This window comes from Tigriopus californicus, chromosome 8 (assembly GCF_007210705.1).
Source record: "Tigriopus californicus strain San Diego chromosome 8, Tcal_SD_v2.1, whole genome shotgun sequence".
In the NCBI taxonomy this organism is placed as follows: domain Eukaryota; kingdom Metazoa; phylum Arthropoda; class Copepoda; order Harpacticoida; family Harpacticidae; genus Tigriopus; species Tigriopus californicus.
In genome coordinates this window covers 344,159-361,655 of record NC_081447.1, presented here as the reverse complement: position 1 = coordinate 361,655, position 17,497 = coordinate 344,159, and the positions used below count along the sequence as shown (strand labels likewise).

Genomic DNA, 17,497 nt, shown 5'->3' with positions numbered 1-17,497 from the left:
TACACCTCTCTAACTCGAATTCAACTTGTGTTCCCGATGATTCATATTTTTTGGTTCTAAAACATACATATTACATACATACACACTCGTCCGAGTATGGAGAAATTTGTTAGCCAGTATTAATACTTTTCTTTTCGCCGCTCGTTTCAATCTATGCACACCAAATCTTGGTTGTCGGAGACTATTTCGACCTTTTTCTTCTTGATAGGAATGGCAGCTTCATGCTCGGCTTTTCTCTTGCGATCGCCTTGACCTTCGGGTTCGTCTGAAAGATACACGGAAATGAATTGTACTTGATTATTTAGGTTGTGAACATGCGTCTAAATTGGTTATAAAAAAGATGGAAAAAGCAGCTCCTGTCTGTGGTGATGAAAATATTTTGGTGCGACTCAAGGCACAAAATTCTTTCATTTTTCTAAAGGATAATATTTTGAAGCATCCTGGAATCATGAAAAATGGATGGTAAAACCATCTTTGGGATAATTGTGTTCACTAATAGCTAATACCGGCATAATTCATAGAAAAGACGTAAAATACATCTTCAGCTACATATCAATGCCAACCAAAAGAAGCATTGTTAAGAGAAAGTCAAGCTAAAGAAATTTGTAAGGAATCCAAACAAAAATGTAATTTCTATCTTTTGTCAAAACCGGTTTTCATCAGTATAATGCTCACTCTCTTACATTTAATTTAACGTAAAAACCGCCATCTGTCCGACTCATAGGTATATTACTATGCTTGGAGAAATAACTCGTTTTGCTATCGAGCAACAAACTTTGAGATTCGAGTGCGAGTAATGGTCTGAAAACAAGTGAACAGGGAGAGTTGCTCCTGTAAGGAAAACTGGGTTTGACAACCATCTGGAATTTACGTTCAACGGCAAAATAAGTCATTTTTCCGCCCTTTACTAATGTGATAAAGTTTGGTCAATCCTGCAATGGTATACGCGTTATATGAAATGCCATTTTTTGATGTGCGCCTATTGAATGGAATTTCTAGCCCAATGGATGGTGGTTTGGACTTTCGTTTGTGGGATTGGACCTCACCTGTTTGTGGCTGGTCTGCGGTTCCTTCGTTCGTCTTAGGCTCATCTTCATCCTTGGCCTTGAGTTCAGAGATGTCCGTGATGATTTTGAATTCCTCTTCCGAGTCCTCCCTGCAAATATCCATATCTTTTGTTCACCATGCACTGCTTTTGTTTTGATCTTGAACCTTACTCGATATCGAACAGGAATAATTTCAGGTTGTAGTTTTGGAGAAAGTCGTCGCACTCCAAAATGGTGCCGGAAGTGAGGCCGAAGGATCTCAAGGTCTTGTCCGCATTGGCCGTGGTCTCACCTTCCTCACTCGAGATGAGAATGACCCCCTTGCCCATGATTTCCACATCGGGTGCCACCATGTGCAACGCGCCCTTGAGGATCTTCTCCTCCAGCATCTTCAAGGTGGTCTTCTCCAAGGAGAGTTTGACCGACACCTCGGGCTTGTCGGCACACACGTAACACTTGGGATTGGGGGCGTTCAATTGGCAGGGAACGAGGATCTTCCCACGAGGATTGGGCTTTCGGGTCAGGAAGGCCTGCCGAGGAAAACGAAAACAAAAGCCTTATAAGACGGATTTTGTTTTCCTTTTATCGTCCGTCAATCGGGAAGTACAATGGCTGTTATTGGTGAAAGAAGTCGGTTATCGTTCAAAGAAGTGTAAAATGACACTTGAAACACATTTGATGGCACATCAGACCAAAAGAACAGAATATCAAAATATTATGAACATGTACAAAGCAACCACTTAGTTATTGCAAGTTGAATGAATGTTCCACTTTTTTTACCTTGACGACAACTAACGTAAGAATATAACATGCATTTACGACCTCACATATTCATAAGAGCAAATTTCTTTCTATGGAAAGATGCTAAATCAGTAAATAATTGTGTGCTAGGTCAGTTAAATCGCATTAGAAAAATCTACATAGCGAAAAGAAAGTGTAAGTTCCATCATCCATACTCTCACCATTTGAAGTGTGATTAAAAGCTTGGTGCGCATATTTGATCATTAGCGTTGCCTTGAAACGGCATGGGTTTTCACGAAATTGCCAATATAGGTAAATTAAGAACATTAAAAAATATATTGTTTCCAAAACTGCATTTTCAATGTTTTAAGCGACCGAATATATTATCTTGAGTTAATATATACATCGTACCATTGTAACCCAAACATATTTCAGTAATGATGAACAGCGAATTTGGTGGCCAATTTTGACGGACACAGCTAGGCGTTTGCTTTACATTTGCTCATGAAATGTGACTTCAAAGTGAAACTACTCCATCTGATGATTTTCGTCAGATGTGTCGTGAAGTATGTTTTAAGTATTATTTTACGATTCTTTGATCGAGACTTCTTCTATTAAACAGAAATTTAAGTTCTTGATTGACGGATATAGGTACAAGTCAGTCGAGAAAAGCCTCCATGACATATATGCCTACACTGGGCAGTTCCGTCAGGCCTACCGTTTTACACGTGTCGGGCTGGTGAGCCAAGATCTTGAAGGCCTCCAGTACGATGAGACCAGCGATGACGGCGTTGGTGGTGGCGATGGCAGGGATGATATTCCCCGCCATGGACTTGATATCAAAGCGGGATTGGCGTCGGATGTGAAAGATCTCGGCCCGAATGTTCGAGCACGCCGTGACAAAGTTCATGGCCGCCTCGTCGTCCTTGTCCCACACCAGATGGTCGCCTTCGGCTTTCTGCGCGAGCTCGCTCTTGAGAGCCAGCACACTGGATTGGAACACCTCGAAGCATTTGGCAATCGACCAAACAGCCTGGTCTTGGATGTCGAAGGATTGGCCCTTATTGGGCGGCTCGTCGGGGGCCTGAAGGGCCAAGCTGTGGGCATCCATGGGAACGGGGGCCTTGCGTTTGCTCCAGAGCTTCTCCATGCTCAACAGATATTGGATGTCGTCGAAGAAGAACTTTTGAAACAAGGCTTTGGGTTCGTAGCCCAGGTCCTGTGCCCATTGCCGGGTCGAGATGCGGACCACGTTGCCATTTTGGGCGTGTTTGCTCTCACTGGAGTCGGCCGACACGGCTTCAGGTGGATCGCTGGCCGGGGTTTCGGTCTTCTCATTGGCTTCAGGGTCGGCGGCATCGGGTGAGACCTCTTCATCGGGGTCTGTTTCCCCGAACAATTGACTGGAAATATCACCATGAAATCACTCAGTGAGGTGGAAATGAGCGAAATAATCAGGCTGGGCAAAAACCCTAAGACCCTGCCATGGGCGGTTTTATTAACGGGCGGCTCAATAGCCCATCATTCTGAATTGTTTCCCTTATTTTTCACAGACCTTCCTCCTTCTTCGATTGTCGTATCTGGCATAACAGCACAGCCATGGTAACAGCTTAATGGCACTGCACAAATATTAAAATCTTGAAAAATGCATTCAACCTGTAAAGGCAGTAATTGGATTAGCAATGGCTAGATGGAGACAAAAGTGCTGCTGTTCAGTTGAGGGAAACTCTTTTTCGCTATCCGTGCCTAAGACGTTTACAGGTATTGAAGATGAGTTCTGTTAGAGCTCCTTAAAGCAGGGACTCTAAAGAGGCTCTTGTGTCCTTGCTTAAAGTTACAAGGTTGTCATTGAAATTTCGTTTCTTTATTTGCTTCTGTGGCAAGGGGCTTTATTTTACATCTAATTAGATATAAACAATTACTCTGAACTGATAAAAACCAATTTATATTTACGGTTGTCATTTTTATTCAATGTTTACGCCATGACATAAGCAATAAAGATTTATTATTATTTTCACTGCAATGTTTACTATTTTTTCAAACTATAAATAATATTTTCTATAAACCACTCACTTTGCCAGATTTGGTCAAATTCTTGACTAAAATTCCTCATCAACTGGATATTCATTTGTGAACCATGCCTGCCAACTCTAATCCATTGGTTGATCCAATACTCATATGAATTTATAGTTCAGTCAAGTAAATAGGTATTTTTTCGTCTTGAACCGCTGGGAATTCCATTCCCAAATAGCGGTAAGGAATTCCGCAAAAAAAAAAAAATGAATAAGGAAAATAATTAAACCCAATCAACATTTCAAATGGGATGAACCCATTTACCAACCCGGGAGTAAACCTACTTGAACAAATGTTTGGACCACACGATGCAATGAATGGGCTCGGAGGGCGTGTTGCGAATGGTACAGCCGGGAAAGGTCTTGGCATGAGGTTTGGGCGTGCACTCGTAGCATTCGGTCACGCCTTTCCGGATGACGGTGACCTGGCCCAGATAACCGGCCGTGCCGCTCTCGACCAATGGCACGTTGGCCGCCAGACACATGCGGTTCACGTGACTGCGAGCCGCGCGATTATCCAAGGCATTTAGGACCAACTGGAACTGTTGGAAGAACTCCAGGCCATAATCCGGGCTGGAAATGAAATGGATCGGCTCCACTATTATAACATTATATAACAATACAATCAGACAATCAGACCCAGGCGGTCCCACCTCATGATGGAGTCATGGATGGCCCGAATGTTGGCCTCGGGACAGAAGGCCAGAGCGGCCTCACGGGCCACCTGGGCTTTGGATTGGCCCACATGGCGCTTTTGGAACAGGAACTGCCGATTCAAGTTGGTCACGTCGATGGTGTCCAAATCGATCTAAACCCATGAGAAAAAAAAAACACGTGAGAAAGCGAGGACACCCAATTATGCATGGCCAGCCGCACGCCACGGGCATCCATCCATCGTGGGGCAGCCAGGGATGGGAAACATTTAAAAGCCATTGCCTACCACTGGGTAGAAATTGCTACTCTTCGATGGCGTTCTAATTTTATGCTGGCTACGATGATCCACGTTTTTCTACACCCCTGATTGGGCGGTGCTCATCAATAAATTGGTGGCTAAGCGATGGAAGGTTTTGATTCTATGGCTAATTGATATTGTGTTAGGTTAGGTTGGGCCAGGGACTCTGCTGAACAAAGCAGTGGAGAATAACGCCAGCCGGGTACTAGTCTCAATCACCTTTTTCTCATAGTGATGAAGGTTTCCACCATTTCTTAATCCTACCTGTACAAATGGAACCAGCCTTTTTAGGCATGGGTATTTAGTTGGCATGGAAATGTGAGATACAAACCAATGAAAGTCACTGGAGGGAGATGGCGTTTGAATTGGGCCACCCCAATCAGACATGTGAAATCATTTGAAGCCACTTGGGGCCACAAATCATATCTATCTTGGGGCCGAATGGAGGGAGACACAAACATGGCAGCAGAATGGGGCTTCAAAGGTCATATCTGAATGATGATGGATGGATGGATGACTGAACGCTGGGGACGAAAGGCTGACTTACGATCACGAGTTGGTGGAATCCAGCCAAGACGAGATTCTTGAGCAATTCGCATCCGATCCCTCCCGCGCCCACCATCAAGACGGACGCCTCACCCGCCCACCCCCGGGATCTACGCACACCCCAGGCGGGCGGACCCATAGACGAGGAGGACGAGGCGGAAGAGCCGGCCGCTCCACGTGTTCCACTCACGGAATAATCCACGGCCATGGCAACTCAAGAGCGAGCGAGCGGGCGAGTCAGCCAGCCAGCCACTCCAAGCTCAACGGTCAGCCCACACTTCCTTCAGCGGATATCGACGATGCCGAGAGACCCACAAAGAGAAAGAGAAAGAGAGAGATGCGGGGGATATGTTCGTTTTTCTGACCAACGATGCGGAGATATGATGAACACGGCTGGCGAGTCCACGACCACTCTGCAAGTTTCAACCCAAACCCACTCAAACGGACTTTCAGAGTCGGAATTTGTTTTATTTTGGTTGCGTGATTACATAAACGTGGCATTACGTTGGATGGACGGTTTGGATGGTTTTGATGCACACCCTGACATGGGTTTTCATGAAGCCCCACCTTGGCTACTTTCAATTTCACAAGACCAAGCCAAACCAGCCACAGGCTTACAGGAACCGAGGGGTCAATAACTTGTTCCATGATTATGGACAGATAGTTTGTTTAAAGCTGAAGATGGCATGTTCAGTTTTATACATATGTAAATGCACAAGAGCCATACAATAAAGCCCTGCGGACTTAGGAAAAGGGCTTGGTTCACCTTGTTCCTCAGGCCAGGGTCTTTAGATATGTTGGCTCATGTAGCAATGGTCGATGATTTTTGATAAGCGGCAACACTACTCTAAGTTTGGGAAGTGAGTAAAATTTCGTCAAGTTAATTGGCAAAGATAGTGGGTGGTGCTGGTCACATTCTACAAACATTTCAGAAACATTCCAGCATGGCCTGTTTCACTCATTTAAATACTAAAAAAGTCCGTCATCTTATCTGGATGAATGTTGAGGATGGCAGTGTTGATTCCATACCGCAATGCTCCAAGTTGATAATCACGCAACTAAAGTACAAAAATCGGACTCTGAAAGTCCGTGTGACAAACCGACAAACCGCGTGCAACAGCTGCCTCCAAAAAAAGCAAATTCATAACACGGTGGGCCGCTTAGTTCTAAGACGAAGCTGTTGATCGTCGCCTTATTGGACAGGATTGCCAAAACAGTTGTATTACAACCATTTGCATGTTGTGTTGGTCGATAGTGATTCAGCTATTTCTCTGCGTATTTGCTTATTCTAAGACAGGTTGAAAAAGAAATGTTTTGAAATTTCTTGCTGTTGGCAGTTTGCATTACTTTTTTTTTTTTACTATGGTTGGGTTTGTTTTTTCACAGGCTTTTCCATCTACTATACAGGGACATGTAATGTACAGTACTATGGAATTCAAAGGTTCAAGTTTGTCCACTTATGGCCTTTTTATCTCTATACAGGGTGGGAACCCAAAATTTAGATTTTATTACATTTGAATTACGCGCCATTTAGTGGCCGTACTGAAAAGCTGTTTACAGAATCGTAATCTGCTGAATTTCAGCTTTCATTTGACACCAAAACAACTTTTTTACTACCAAAAATGACCCCGGAAGAGGAGAAAAGGCGTCAGATATCCAACCGTCTATTTGCCCGGATCGCACCAAAGGAGATCGCGAAGATTGTCAATGTGTGCCTGGCCAGTGGCCACCGTGTACAATGTCAGAAGGAACCTGGACGAAGGTAAAAGCTCTGCGAGAAGTTTAGGAAGTGGTGGGAGCAACAAAAAGAGGTCAAATGAATTCCTGGCCAGTCTGGAAGCCAAGGTGAAGAGCGACCCAACCAGATGGATGAGGAGCCTTGTCAAGGAGATGAATGTGACCCCCAAGACCATGAGGAAGGCATTGAAGTTGGATTTGGGCCTCAATTCATGTCAGGACCACGAGGCACCTATTGACTGACAGGATAAAGTCCATCAGGTTGGAGAGGTGCAAGAAAGTATGCCGTTATATTCAGAAGAATAGCGACACCATAAAGATCTTCTCAGACAAGAAACTCTTTGTGGTGGACGCCGTGCACAACCGCCGAAACGATCAGTTTTTGGCAAAATCAACAGCTGAGGTACAGGGGCTCTATAGGACCAAACAACCAGCCAAGGTCATGGTCCTAGTTGTTGTGGCAAGCAATGGCCTAATGATGCCTCCATACTTCTTTAAGCCTGGTCAGAAGGTTGGTACCCAAGAGTGCTACAAGGTTCTCAGGTACACTGTATTGCCCTGGCTAAGGCCAGCTATCCTGCCAGTAATTGTGTATGGACTCAGGACGGCACCCCCTCACACATGGCCAAGAAGGTGTGGGATTGCTGCAGGGTCAATATGGCAGACTATTGGCAAAAGGATAGGTTTCATATGTAATATTTTTTATATTTGCAGTTTTAAAGGTTCGTATTTTTGGACATTTTTGGACATCTTTGTCCACTTTTGTCCACCCTTATTTTTGGACAGTTTTGGTCACTTTTGGGTAGGCGTGGACAAAAGTGTCCAAAAATGAAATGCCCACCCTGCCTGTAGGGCCTTCAACTCCCTATTCATCCTCAAGAATTGCTTCGTGTTTGGTCATCATCTGGAGACATGTGTAAATGCCAAGAGCAGAGCTGGCTTATAGTTTAAGTTGACAAATGTCGCAAGAGTTCGCAAATGAAATCTCGACTAAATCGGTGCATGATTGACAGAGATATGACCATTTCAAATTTATGGGTCCCAAAGTTTCGTTCCTTTTGACGCACCCGGTACATGCTAAATAAACATCTGTGATAATCACAAAACAAATGAAATATTGGCTAATAATGCTCATTAAGATATTCTACTGTCCCTTTGTGTAGTCCTATTAAAAGAAAAGTTGCCTTGTTGGATTGATTGCCCCATAATCTCCATCAAAAGTCATCCTTTGTGAGTGCCAAAGCTCTACTCTCCTTTTTGCCTCTCACTTTGTAACTAACGCAGGAGGTTGTCGAAGAAATTGATGGGCGAGTGGTGTGAAAGTCATTTCTTAAACATAGATGTGTGATAGATCTTTTATGTGGTCTTTAAGCGATGTTTCTTGCTTTTTATATTCAACTCATGCGCGGTTACAGAATCCCCCACTCAACCTCCGTTGTCTCCAAGCTGCTTGGAACTCACGTTAAGAGAATATTTTACGACCACCATTCAAATTGTGGTCAAATCCTAACTTGAGCGTTAGTGATGACAGGCATGGTTACCACGGGTAAGATTCAATCTATGCCAGGGCGTGACTTCCACCACGAGTCCGGATTGTTCATAAAAGCTATCATTATTAAATATCAGCCAGCTACCCAATACACCATCAGTCTCTTCCTTACATCTCTGCTTCATGTGTGAATGAATTGATGTTAATCCCTTTGTTCTCATTTTAAAATGGATGGACTTGTACAGTGTTGGGTCAGGTGCCGGCCTCGGCCTTGGGTACCACCCTCACCCATGAACATTTGTCCATGAGCTTTGACGTGTGCTTTGTTCCGCCCCCGTCTCGCCAATCCACGCGAGCGCAACTCCCGTGGACACTGGAGCACGCCCACTGGATCCGCCAGCACCCGTAAGTCTAGTCCCCGTCCACCCACTCTCCTGTCTCCCTTTTTCATCCTGATCTCACAACATGAACAGGTATAGTCATGCCGATAACATAGTGCTCAATGATGAGGCGGCCGAATCGGCGGTAAGACAGAGTGTGGCGGCATTCAAAGCAGCCGGAGGCGGATGTCTGGTCGAGAATTCTACCTTCGGACTCCATCGCCACACCGCCTTCCTGGCCGACTTGGCTCGCGATACGGGCGTGCACGTGGTGGCTGGTACGGGTAAGTCCAAAGCCAGATATTTTATGGAAATGAGGCAGGAACCGGGGACCGAGATTTGGCCCGTTTGATCCCCTGAGCAAAGAGCCGACTGGATGCTGGACATATCGGTAACATTGCATTAGACTACACAATGAGGTCGGAGGACTTAAATCTATGGCATTGAAGTCTCCCACCGGAGGGCAGTCAAAAACAGTTAAAAGCATCAATAGAAAAAAGACCAAATGCAAACTAGCAATATGTATTTATTCAATAGCTGGGGCTTTCTTGGCATGGAGTTAATGAATGTGAGGCTTAACAAAAGTTAACCAGCTCAAGACACCTTGGATAAATTCATTTTTTATGCTGCCGTCAAGTTTAAACAGAAAGTCAAATTGAGGGCTTGCCAAACTTTCTCTCCACAAGAGGGGTCAGCACAAAAAGGCAAACAAGTTTTTATGTGTTGAACCATGTTAGCTTTTTGCCATCCAAACTTGAATGAAAAACATGCAAAGAATTGGCCAGTTTTTGAATACCCAGTTTTCTTTTGTAATAACTGGTTTTCATGGTATAATTTTCATGCAAACCCATATGCTGAACTTCCTTTGTCTTCAAGGGGGACTAGAAACTTTTCCTGCCACTTGTGAACACAGAGCCATGGAATACAGTTTCCAACTGAGGTATTTGGTTACCTTTGCGTGCATGACAGGGAACATTATAATTCTGAAAACCCGTTTTAATAAAAGACATATATGAACAAATGTCCCTAACTTATAAAAAATAAATCTAACACAAATGGGTTCCAAAGATCAATTGGCATTTTCTCCAGTTCTTCAACTTCATCTGAAAGGGTGAGTGACAAAGTGTTCCTACATAATGGTAAATTCACACTAAAGTGTTGATCTGATTAGGAGAATGTTTTTAGACTTGAAATGTGATGCGCCTGAGCAATGAGCATACACCGTGTCAAATTTGATCTTATTTGCAGGGTCACTCGGCCCAAAGAAAACAGGAAGAGGCACGGTAGATTGTTACATAAACAGCTCTTGCCTTGCCTTGAACGCAATTTCTTTTTTGGACATTATCTGACCGGAGGTACTTGTTATAAATAAGATTTTGGTAGAATTAGCCAAACAGAACTCAAACGCATTATAATTCAATAAAAAGGAACTGGCTCAATACGTAGGCGAGGTAATCCTGCCACCTGGCGGCCATAATTGACCTCAAAGTCAGCTGTTTGTTATGATTTGGTTTTGGGTGGGCAAATTTTGAAGCCCACAACCGTCAGAACGGACTTTTCCCCTCGTTTTCAAGACATTTCAGCGTCATCAAACTAGTTGTACTTCTATTGAAAGGGCGTTTTCCATCTACAAAGTATGCCAGCTTTTTCAAAAAACTCACTTGATGCCAAACATGTTCATGGAGTGAATGAGACCCGAGAGGATGGATAACATCAGGTGATGTCGAACATACCGCGATGCTAAGACATTGATTCTCCAGAAGAGCATGTCCAACACTATGGAATTGACCCTCCACAAAAACGAAAGGCGGATGACAGTCAATTCAATTGTAAGGCAACACTTCATCATCACCGGGGCTCTCGGAAGGCCGTCACTTGCCTTTTGAATCAACTGTGGCTCTCCAAGCCAGCGGCTACCAAAAAGCGCCATTCAACAAACTGCTTGGCTCTTCACAGGCACTCACCTACGTTTTGATCTTTGTTCTGATTTGACATTTCGGATAGATCCCGTGAAGAGTGATTGGCGCCAATGATAGTGAACAAGGTCAAAATCAAAATGAACAAGCTTGAGGATAAAAGCGCTCAACCAGATATCTTTCAAATTAACGAGTTATCATTCAAGATAAAGAAAGTCAAAGCTCACAAAAACCGCCATGTGGATGAGAAATGTGCTTTAGTCATATGGATCGAAAGAAAAACCGGAAAAATGATTCCAGCAGAGGAAAAAAATGGTATATTTGTTTCCAATTTAGGGATCGTCTTTTGTATCCAATAACCATCTCGTTCAATGGTAATCAGTCAACCTTGAGTGTGCTTGGCTATAAAAAAAAGAAATCTCATTTTTCTAAGTCGAATTGGCCATGACACTGACACTCTTTTGAAATGAATCATGTGTATCTAATCCAAATGATAACACTCTTTTCACACTAAAAAGAGCGAAATTCAATTTTGAGGCTTTCCTTATTACAGATTCATGTCCATCTGATGAGTTTGCCAACTATGGCACAATGTACTTGAAATATGGAATGTCAACGAGCTTCCCGCCAAATCGGCCTGCTCTTGGTCGTAGCAACTCCGAGCCACTTTCCGAATCAAACTAGTAACATAAGAAACGTAGAGATCTCTTCAATTACAGGCAGGTCACTTTATATCATTCACTTTTAAGTGGTTCGTTTCAGGCGGAAAATTCAAACTTTTTTTCAGTGCATGTTTCTTGAGTTCCCAAGGCATGGTTTTGGGCTCAAATTTGGCCAAGATCATCTCTTCAGCAAGATTTTGTGGTCGTATGTCAAGCTTATTTGGAAAAAAGTGAACGATTTAGGAGATAATAAATGTTTGCTTTTGTTTGCAGTTGACATCTCTAGAAGTTCGTGGTATAATCCAACATTTGCCGCATAACCCAGTCATTGGGGCTCAAGGAATCGAAGGTTCAAAGGCTTCTCTGGCCGCTTCTTCCCAATCACGTCCGTATTAACGCCATGCTCTCAGGCTGTCCAGAGATTTGGCTGGAAAGAGCATTGGATATCAGTTCTTCTTTCTTCCCGTCCACTATTTTTGGGCCACTCACTCTTCATGAGATCTACTTGGATTGGCAATAGAGTGAAGGTCGAATCAATTGTTTTGCCTGCATTTTGCCTTTATTGTAGTCCCTTGCTTCAAAGAGCGGGTGACGGCCCCAACGGCCCTGTTGGTTTTGGATGTGTTGCCTAGTTATGGGATTGACTGTCGTCCACTTTCCGATTTGGTTGAGGGTCGATTCCATTCAAAACATAAAGATTTCCGTCCTCATGTGTCTCATTCACTCCACGAACGAGTGTGTGAGATGAAAACCTTCCTTTTGATAGCAATAAAACTGTGGATGTCGCTGAAGTATCTCGAAAACGAAGAGAAATGTCCGTTTTGGCGGTCCTATGCTCTTCTGGACAATCAATGTTTTAGCATCACGGTATGTTGACTACAACTAGTTTGATGACGCTGAAATGTCTTGAAAACGAGGGACAATGTCCGTTGTTCTGACGGTTGTGAGCTTCAAAATCTGCCCACCCAAAACCAAATCATAACAAACAGCTGACTTTGAGGTCAATTATGGCCGCCAGGTGGCAGGATTACCTCGCCTACGTATCGGCCCTCTTTTTTGGTAGAGGCTGAATGACAAAGCGCCCTCTGGAGTGCAGAACGTAAAACAATCCGTGCAGCGTAAGGGGCTACAGTTTACCTTGCCTTCCCCCCTGGACAAAGAGATCTTATGCCTGATGTGATCTAGATTTTGTTCTATTAACACTAACGAATGGACAAACATTGGGTCTGACCAGCCAGGATCAATAAAGCTACGAACTGTGCGAACTATACAGGTAGACCTTGATTTCTTTTCAGAAAAATGAAACAAAAACAGGGACTTTCTTGAATTTCCTGAAAATATACCGAAAAGTGAGTTGTAGTAGGTGAATCAATATAAAAAATCAATAAAACTGGTTACATTTATTTCCAATTTGAAATATGGCACTAAAACGGGCGGGACGTTGTTCAGGCTTTCGGAGAAAAACAAAAAAAAACCGCGTTTGGAACTTGTTTTACTTAAAAAACATTTATTTATGGAAAAGCTAAAAAAAAAGTGTTTTTAGTCTGCGAAAAAAAAGAAGTCCAATCTAGACCGAACCATCCAAGGATAACTCAGCGCACAGCTAGGTTAGGTTCTCATTTTGTTACTTCTCATTTTAGGCTATTATGTGGCTGGAGCTCAAACGGAGTCATCGCTGAATTTGAGCGTGGAACAATGTGAGGACCACATGAGGGCTGAGTTGACTCACGGTTGCGTGGACAATCCGAATGTCAGGGCCGGAATCATGGGCGAGATCGGTTGCTCGTTCCCTTTGCATGGTAAAGGCTGGCCTTGGAAATTAAAGGCTTACAGAACTATACTGCGTAAGGTTTTCAGCATTTGAACGCAAAGTGGTTCAGGCGTGTGCCCAGGTGCAACAAGAGACGGGTTTTGCGGTCACTTTTCATCCAGGTCGAGATGCTCAATCGCCATCTGAAATCATGGACGTTTTCTTGGAAGCCGGCGGTACTCGAGAACGAGCCATTATGGGCCATTTAGAAAGTTAGTAGATTGCTTTTTTTTTCAGAACACTTAAAAAGATTTTGCTCAAATGGCCAAGGCTTCTAGTTGCGTTGTTCAATATTTAATTTACAAAAGGACTTACTTTGATGAACAATACATGTTGAGAAGTAATCGTGATGTCGACCAGGAGTTCAAAATATATATAAAAAAAACATTTGATAAAAATGTCGTTGGTATGTCGAAAATAATCATTGCAAATAGTGATATATTTGCCAATTATACTCTCAGATTTATGGCTGTAAGATTTCAAAATCATGACTGCCTAGTGTAGCTTTTTTGTTTGAGTAAAACTGATCGGCAACTTAACGTTCTGAATGCATACAACATTTACTATTTTTACGCTTGAAAAGAATTATTTACGAAAATGAAAGCATATCAATTACATTCATGCCAGCAAAGAGTTACATCAAACCCCGCATCTGCTAGAGAAGATATTGATGAAAAGTCCTTATAATATTGTTTGACCAGGCCTTTGGACAGGGACACTTAATAATGTATTGCCAGTGACTTAAACTCCGGATATGAGGTACGAGCTACTTCCAAAGATGTTTCTTTAACGAAAAACTGTTCCTTTTCTTTCTTTAGCAAAAAAAACAGCAATCAAAAGTTTTGCCATTTGAGCAAATGCTTAATCAAGAATTATAACCACCACCATCTTAACCCACTGTGGAAGAATGAAATTCCAAGGGTTTCAAAACGAATAATTATCATAATCATGATCATGATCATCGAAGTGACGATTTATGTACAGTTTCAATTATTGGGGTATAGGAACCATAAAAGATCCGGCGGAACTATTGGATTTGGCCCAAAGCGGTGTCTATTGCCAATTCGACTTGTTTGGCATTGAAAATTCGTACTACCAGTTAGCTGGGGCAATTGATTTTCCCAGTGATGCCCAACGCATGGACATGATCAAGTTACTCGTGGAACATGGCTTCGAAGACCAAATATTGGTGGCTCATGATATTCACACCAAGCATCGACTGGTGAGCAATAACCTGGGGGTAAATTTTACTTTGACAAGAAACTGGATCCGTCTGCTTTAGGAACAATATGGTGGGCACGGATTCGCACATTTATTGGACCATGCCATTCCGAAAATGAAGGCTCACAAAGGCTTCACCGCCGAGACCATTCACAAGATCCTGGTGGACAATCCGGCACGAATTCTGGCCCAAGTGCCTCACTGATTTTTCATGGACAAAACTGAAATAATCCACCACTCCACTCTGTGATGGTTGGGCTATTAACTTGCTCCTCCAGATTGACGATACGCCACCAGATCTTGGTCCAAGGCATGTTTAGTGCGAGACATATATTGGTCCAATTGAGTATCCAGCTCCTCTTTAGACAGAGTGGTGTTTCGGCTCGCCCCACGAGACGCGCCCGCCGACTCGGTTTGAGTGCGTCGAGCGCGACCCCGATTGAGAAACACTCCGGCATAGCGTCGTCGGAAGGTGGCTGGGCCACGCTCGCGACGCATGGCTCGACCCCAAGAAGCGCGAGGCCCGGAGCGGCGCACGCCTAATCGGTGCTGGATCATGGAGCCTCGTTTGAGAAGGAGGGACGCTCGCAACGTGCCGTTACGATGGTTGTCGCCTGAGAAAGTGGCAGCCCATCGACGCATCCCGGGCCGGTGATGGAAAAATGCGGGCGAGGCGGTCCAGGGCTCGAAATCTGGGCGAGGTCGGGGACGCTGCTGGGGGGTGATATGATGGGCGTGCGTAGGCCAGGGTGTGTTATGAGCTGTGGGCTGAGGTCTGGGTGGCGCTGGCGCGGGGTGCGTGGGTCGGTAGCTGAGGGGCGGTGCGGGTGGAGAGGAAGATGACGGAGTCGGCGTGAGTGCTCAGTCAGTCGATCGTGGTCCACTTAAAGTAACAAGTGTTCAGGATTTATAATATTTATAGACAGCCATACTTAAAGGCAAACGGACTTTTTGAGGCTGATTTTGGCACTGTAGTTGCGTGATTATCAATTTATAGCATTAAGTTTAGCGGACCCATCATTGCCATCGTCAATTCCATGAGTAATTCATCGCAGGGCTTTTTTCTTACCCCCGGCCGTACATGTGTCCCATTTTAGGTTGGGTCGATTACATAGGAATGGATTGAGAGTAAAGGTAATGAAACTATGTCAGACAAGTATTTGACTGGGTGAAACCAGTCAAGTTTGAATCACTGTTTGTGAAATGTGGCCTGCACTATACTATTGTGTGAATTAATTTAAATGAACTTCTTCTCACTTCACAGTTTTAGACTAGTATAAGAGCTTTTCAAGATTTTTACAATCACAATGTGAGCCAACATATCTAGAGACCTCCCTCTTAGGAAATAGGTAATTTGCAGAACTAAAACCCATTTATCTAAGTGCACCAGGTGATTTTGGATGTCTGCTATGTTGACATGTATGAAACTGAATATGCCATCTTCAACTTTCAGCACAATAACTGCCCATAATCAAGGTGGGGCGTCATTAAAAATGTCAGAGTGATTGAAACAGACTACCAATTCATTGGCTCTTGCCTTCAATTTGTATCTATGTCTTGACTTGGATAAAGTTTAGAGCTACGCACATCTAAACGGGGTGGATACCTAAAAAGAAGCCTATAGTTGTGGTCAATATTGCGTTAAGGTTTCCATTTAACGCAATTCCACATTTTAAAAATCACGCAACTAAATTACCAAAATCGGACTCGAAAAGTTCGTTTGATGTCTAAAGACAACATCCCATACGTAGGGTGACCAGAAAAGTCAGATTGTGTAGAGCCTAGGCTGATATTATTGGGGGAGCTTTAAAATACTTGATTGCCAATGAAAAAAGGTTAGAATTTTCCTGGACATTCCAGTTGCTGAATTGTGAGCAAAGATTTATCTCAGCTTTACACTTGCTCAGAATTATAATGGGGAGACCAAATGCATTTCTGACTGAAGACAAGGCTAGCCTCTCAGTACTTTTGAGTCAGTAGTATCTAATCATTGAGCAAAGTCAAAGAATGGCACAAGTTGAGATCAGGTTCCGAGGCTTGACACCAGGGTGAGCAAGGTAGGGGACCCCCCCAACTAAAAACAAAGCTGCTAGGCATAGAACTGCAGCTAAGTGTAGAAAAGAAGTGGTCTGTTCCATAGATGTCTCTAAATTAATTGACTTGTGAGCCCTCCTGGCACAGACACCTAGGCTTTTTGCGCTCTCCATTTTTCATGTTTTAAAGCCTACTCACCCAAACCACTTCAACTTGATATTAATGTTGTGGCAACCTTGCTCATGTTTGCCTCATGCTCTTGCTTCTGCAACTCACTGTGATATACACATAGCTCAGAACCCTAAGGAATAAACCAGTCTAGTCAACTACCATCATCCTGACATATTATGGTGAAGGACTAAACATGGCCTGCTATAATGGAAAGCTTTTCATGAACATTAATAATTTAAAGCAATTTCCATGCTTTTTCTGGTTGACCTGTTTGGGAACACGCTTCAATTTGGGAAGTTATAGGAACATCATTTTCAAGTTAGCTACCTTTTTTGGGCTTATGTGGACTGTTTGATTGCCATTTTTTTAACTCAACAATCTAGAATAAAATGAACTAGAACATTTGCTTCATCAATTAGCATCTTCAAGGTGAAGATAAATCACAACAATCTGGCTCCAATAGCACTTTCCTGACAGTGCTGTTGTCCCATCATCTAAGAGTCAAGCGCTGAGTTACACAAAGTGGCAGGTAAAATCTAAAGAGGCAAGTAAGGCATTGAGGAAAGAGGAAGGAAGCCAATTAAAATGCAGGCAGTCTGCTTTTCCTTTTCCTCTAGGCAATTTACCCCTTGAGGACCATCATGTTTGATTCATTGTATTAACCCAAGAAAAAAAATCAATTAATCAATTAATTTGTGGAATGCATCAATGAAGGGGGGG

General features: G+C 43.3%; 3 protein-coding genes across 3 annotated transcripts; 1 reads left to right on the top strand and 2 right to left on the bottom strand.

The window, feature by feature from the left end:
- Positions 1-10: 10 nt before the first annotated feature.
- On the bottom strand, positions 11-5,791 carry LOC131884622 (SUMO-activating enzyme subunit 2-like). The gene is made up of 7 exons (XM_059232459.1): positions 5,359-5,791; positions 4,513-4,667; positions 4,145-4,432; positions 2,506-3,190; positions 1,218-1,576; positions 1,047-1,156; positions 11-265 (listed from the first exon to the last, which is right to left on the bottom strand). The coding sequence occupies exons 1-7, from the start codon at positions 5,563-5,565 to the stop codon at positions 147-149; spliced, it is 1,923 nt and encodes a 640-aa protein (XP_059088442.1). The 5' UTR covers positions 5,566-5,791; the 3' UTR covers positions 11-146.
- A 2,690-nt stretch (positions 5,792-8,481) lies between these two features.
- LOC131885154 (phosphotriesterase-related protein-like) lies at positions 8,482-14,919 on the top strand. The gene is made up of 7 exons (XM_059233092.1): positions 8,482-8,640; positions 8,829-8,988; positions 9,057-9,247; positions 13,182-13,340; positions 13,399-13,563; positions 14,356-14,573; positions 14,634-14,919. The coding sequence occupies exons 1-7, from the start codon at positions 8,619-8,621 to the stop codon at positions 14,775-14,777; spliced, it is 1,059 nt and encodes a 352-aa protein (XP_059089075.1). The 5' UTR covers positions 8,482-8,618; the 3' UTR covers positions 14,778-14,919.
- LOC131885155 (chromatin target of PRMT1 protein-like) lies at positions 14,629-15,409 on the bottom strand. The gene has a single exon (XM_059233093.1). The coding sequence runs from the start codon at positions 15,212-15,214 to the stop codon at positions 14,834-14,836; it is 381 nt and encodes a 126-aa protein (XP_059089076.1). The 5' UTR covers positions 15,215-15,409; the 3' UTR covers positions 14,629-14,833.
- Positions 15,410-17,497: the final 2,088 nt, after the last annotated feature.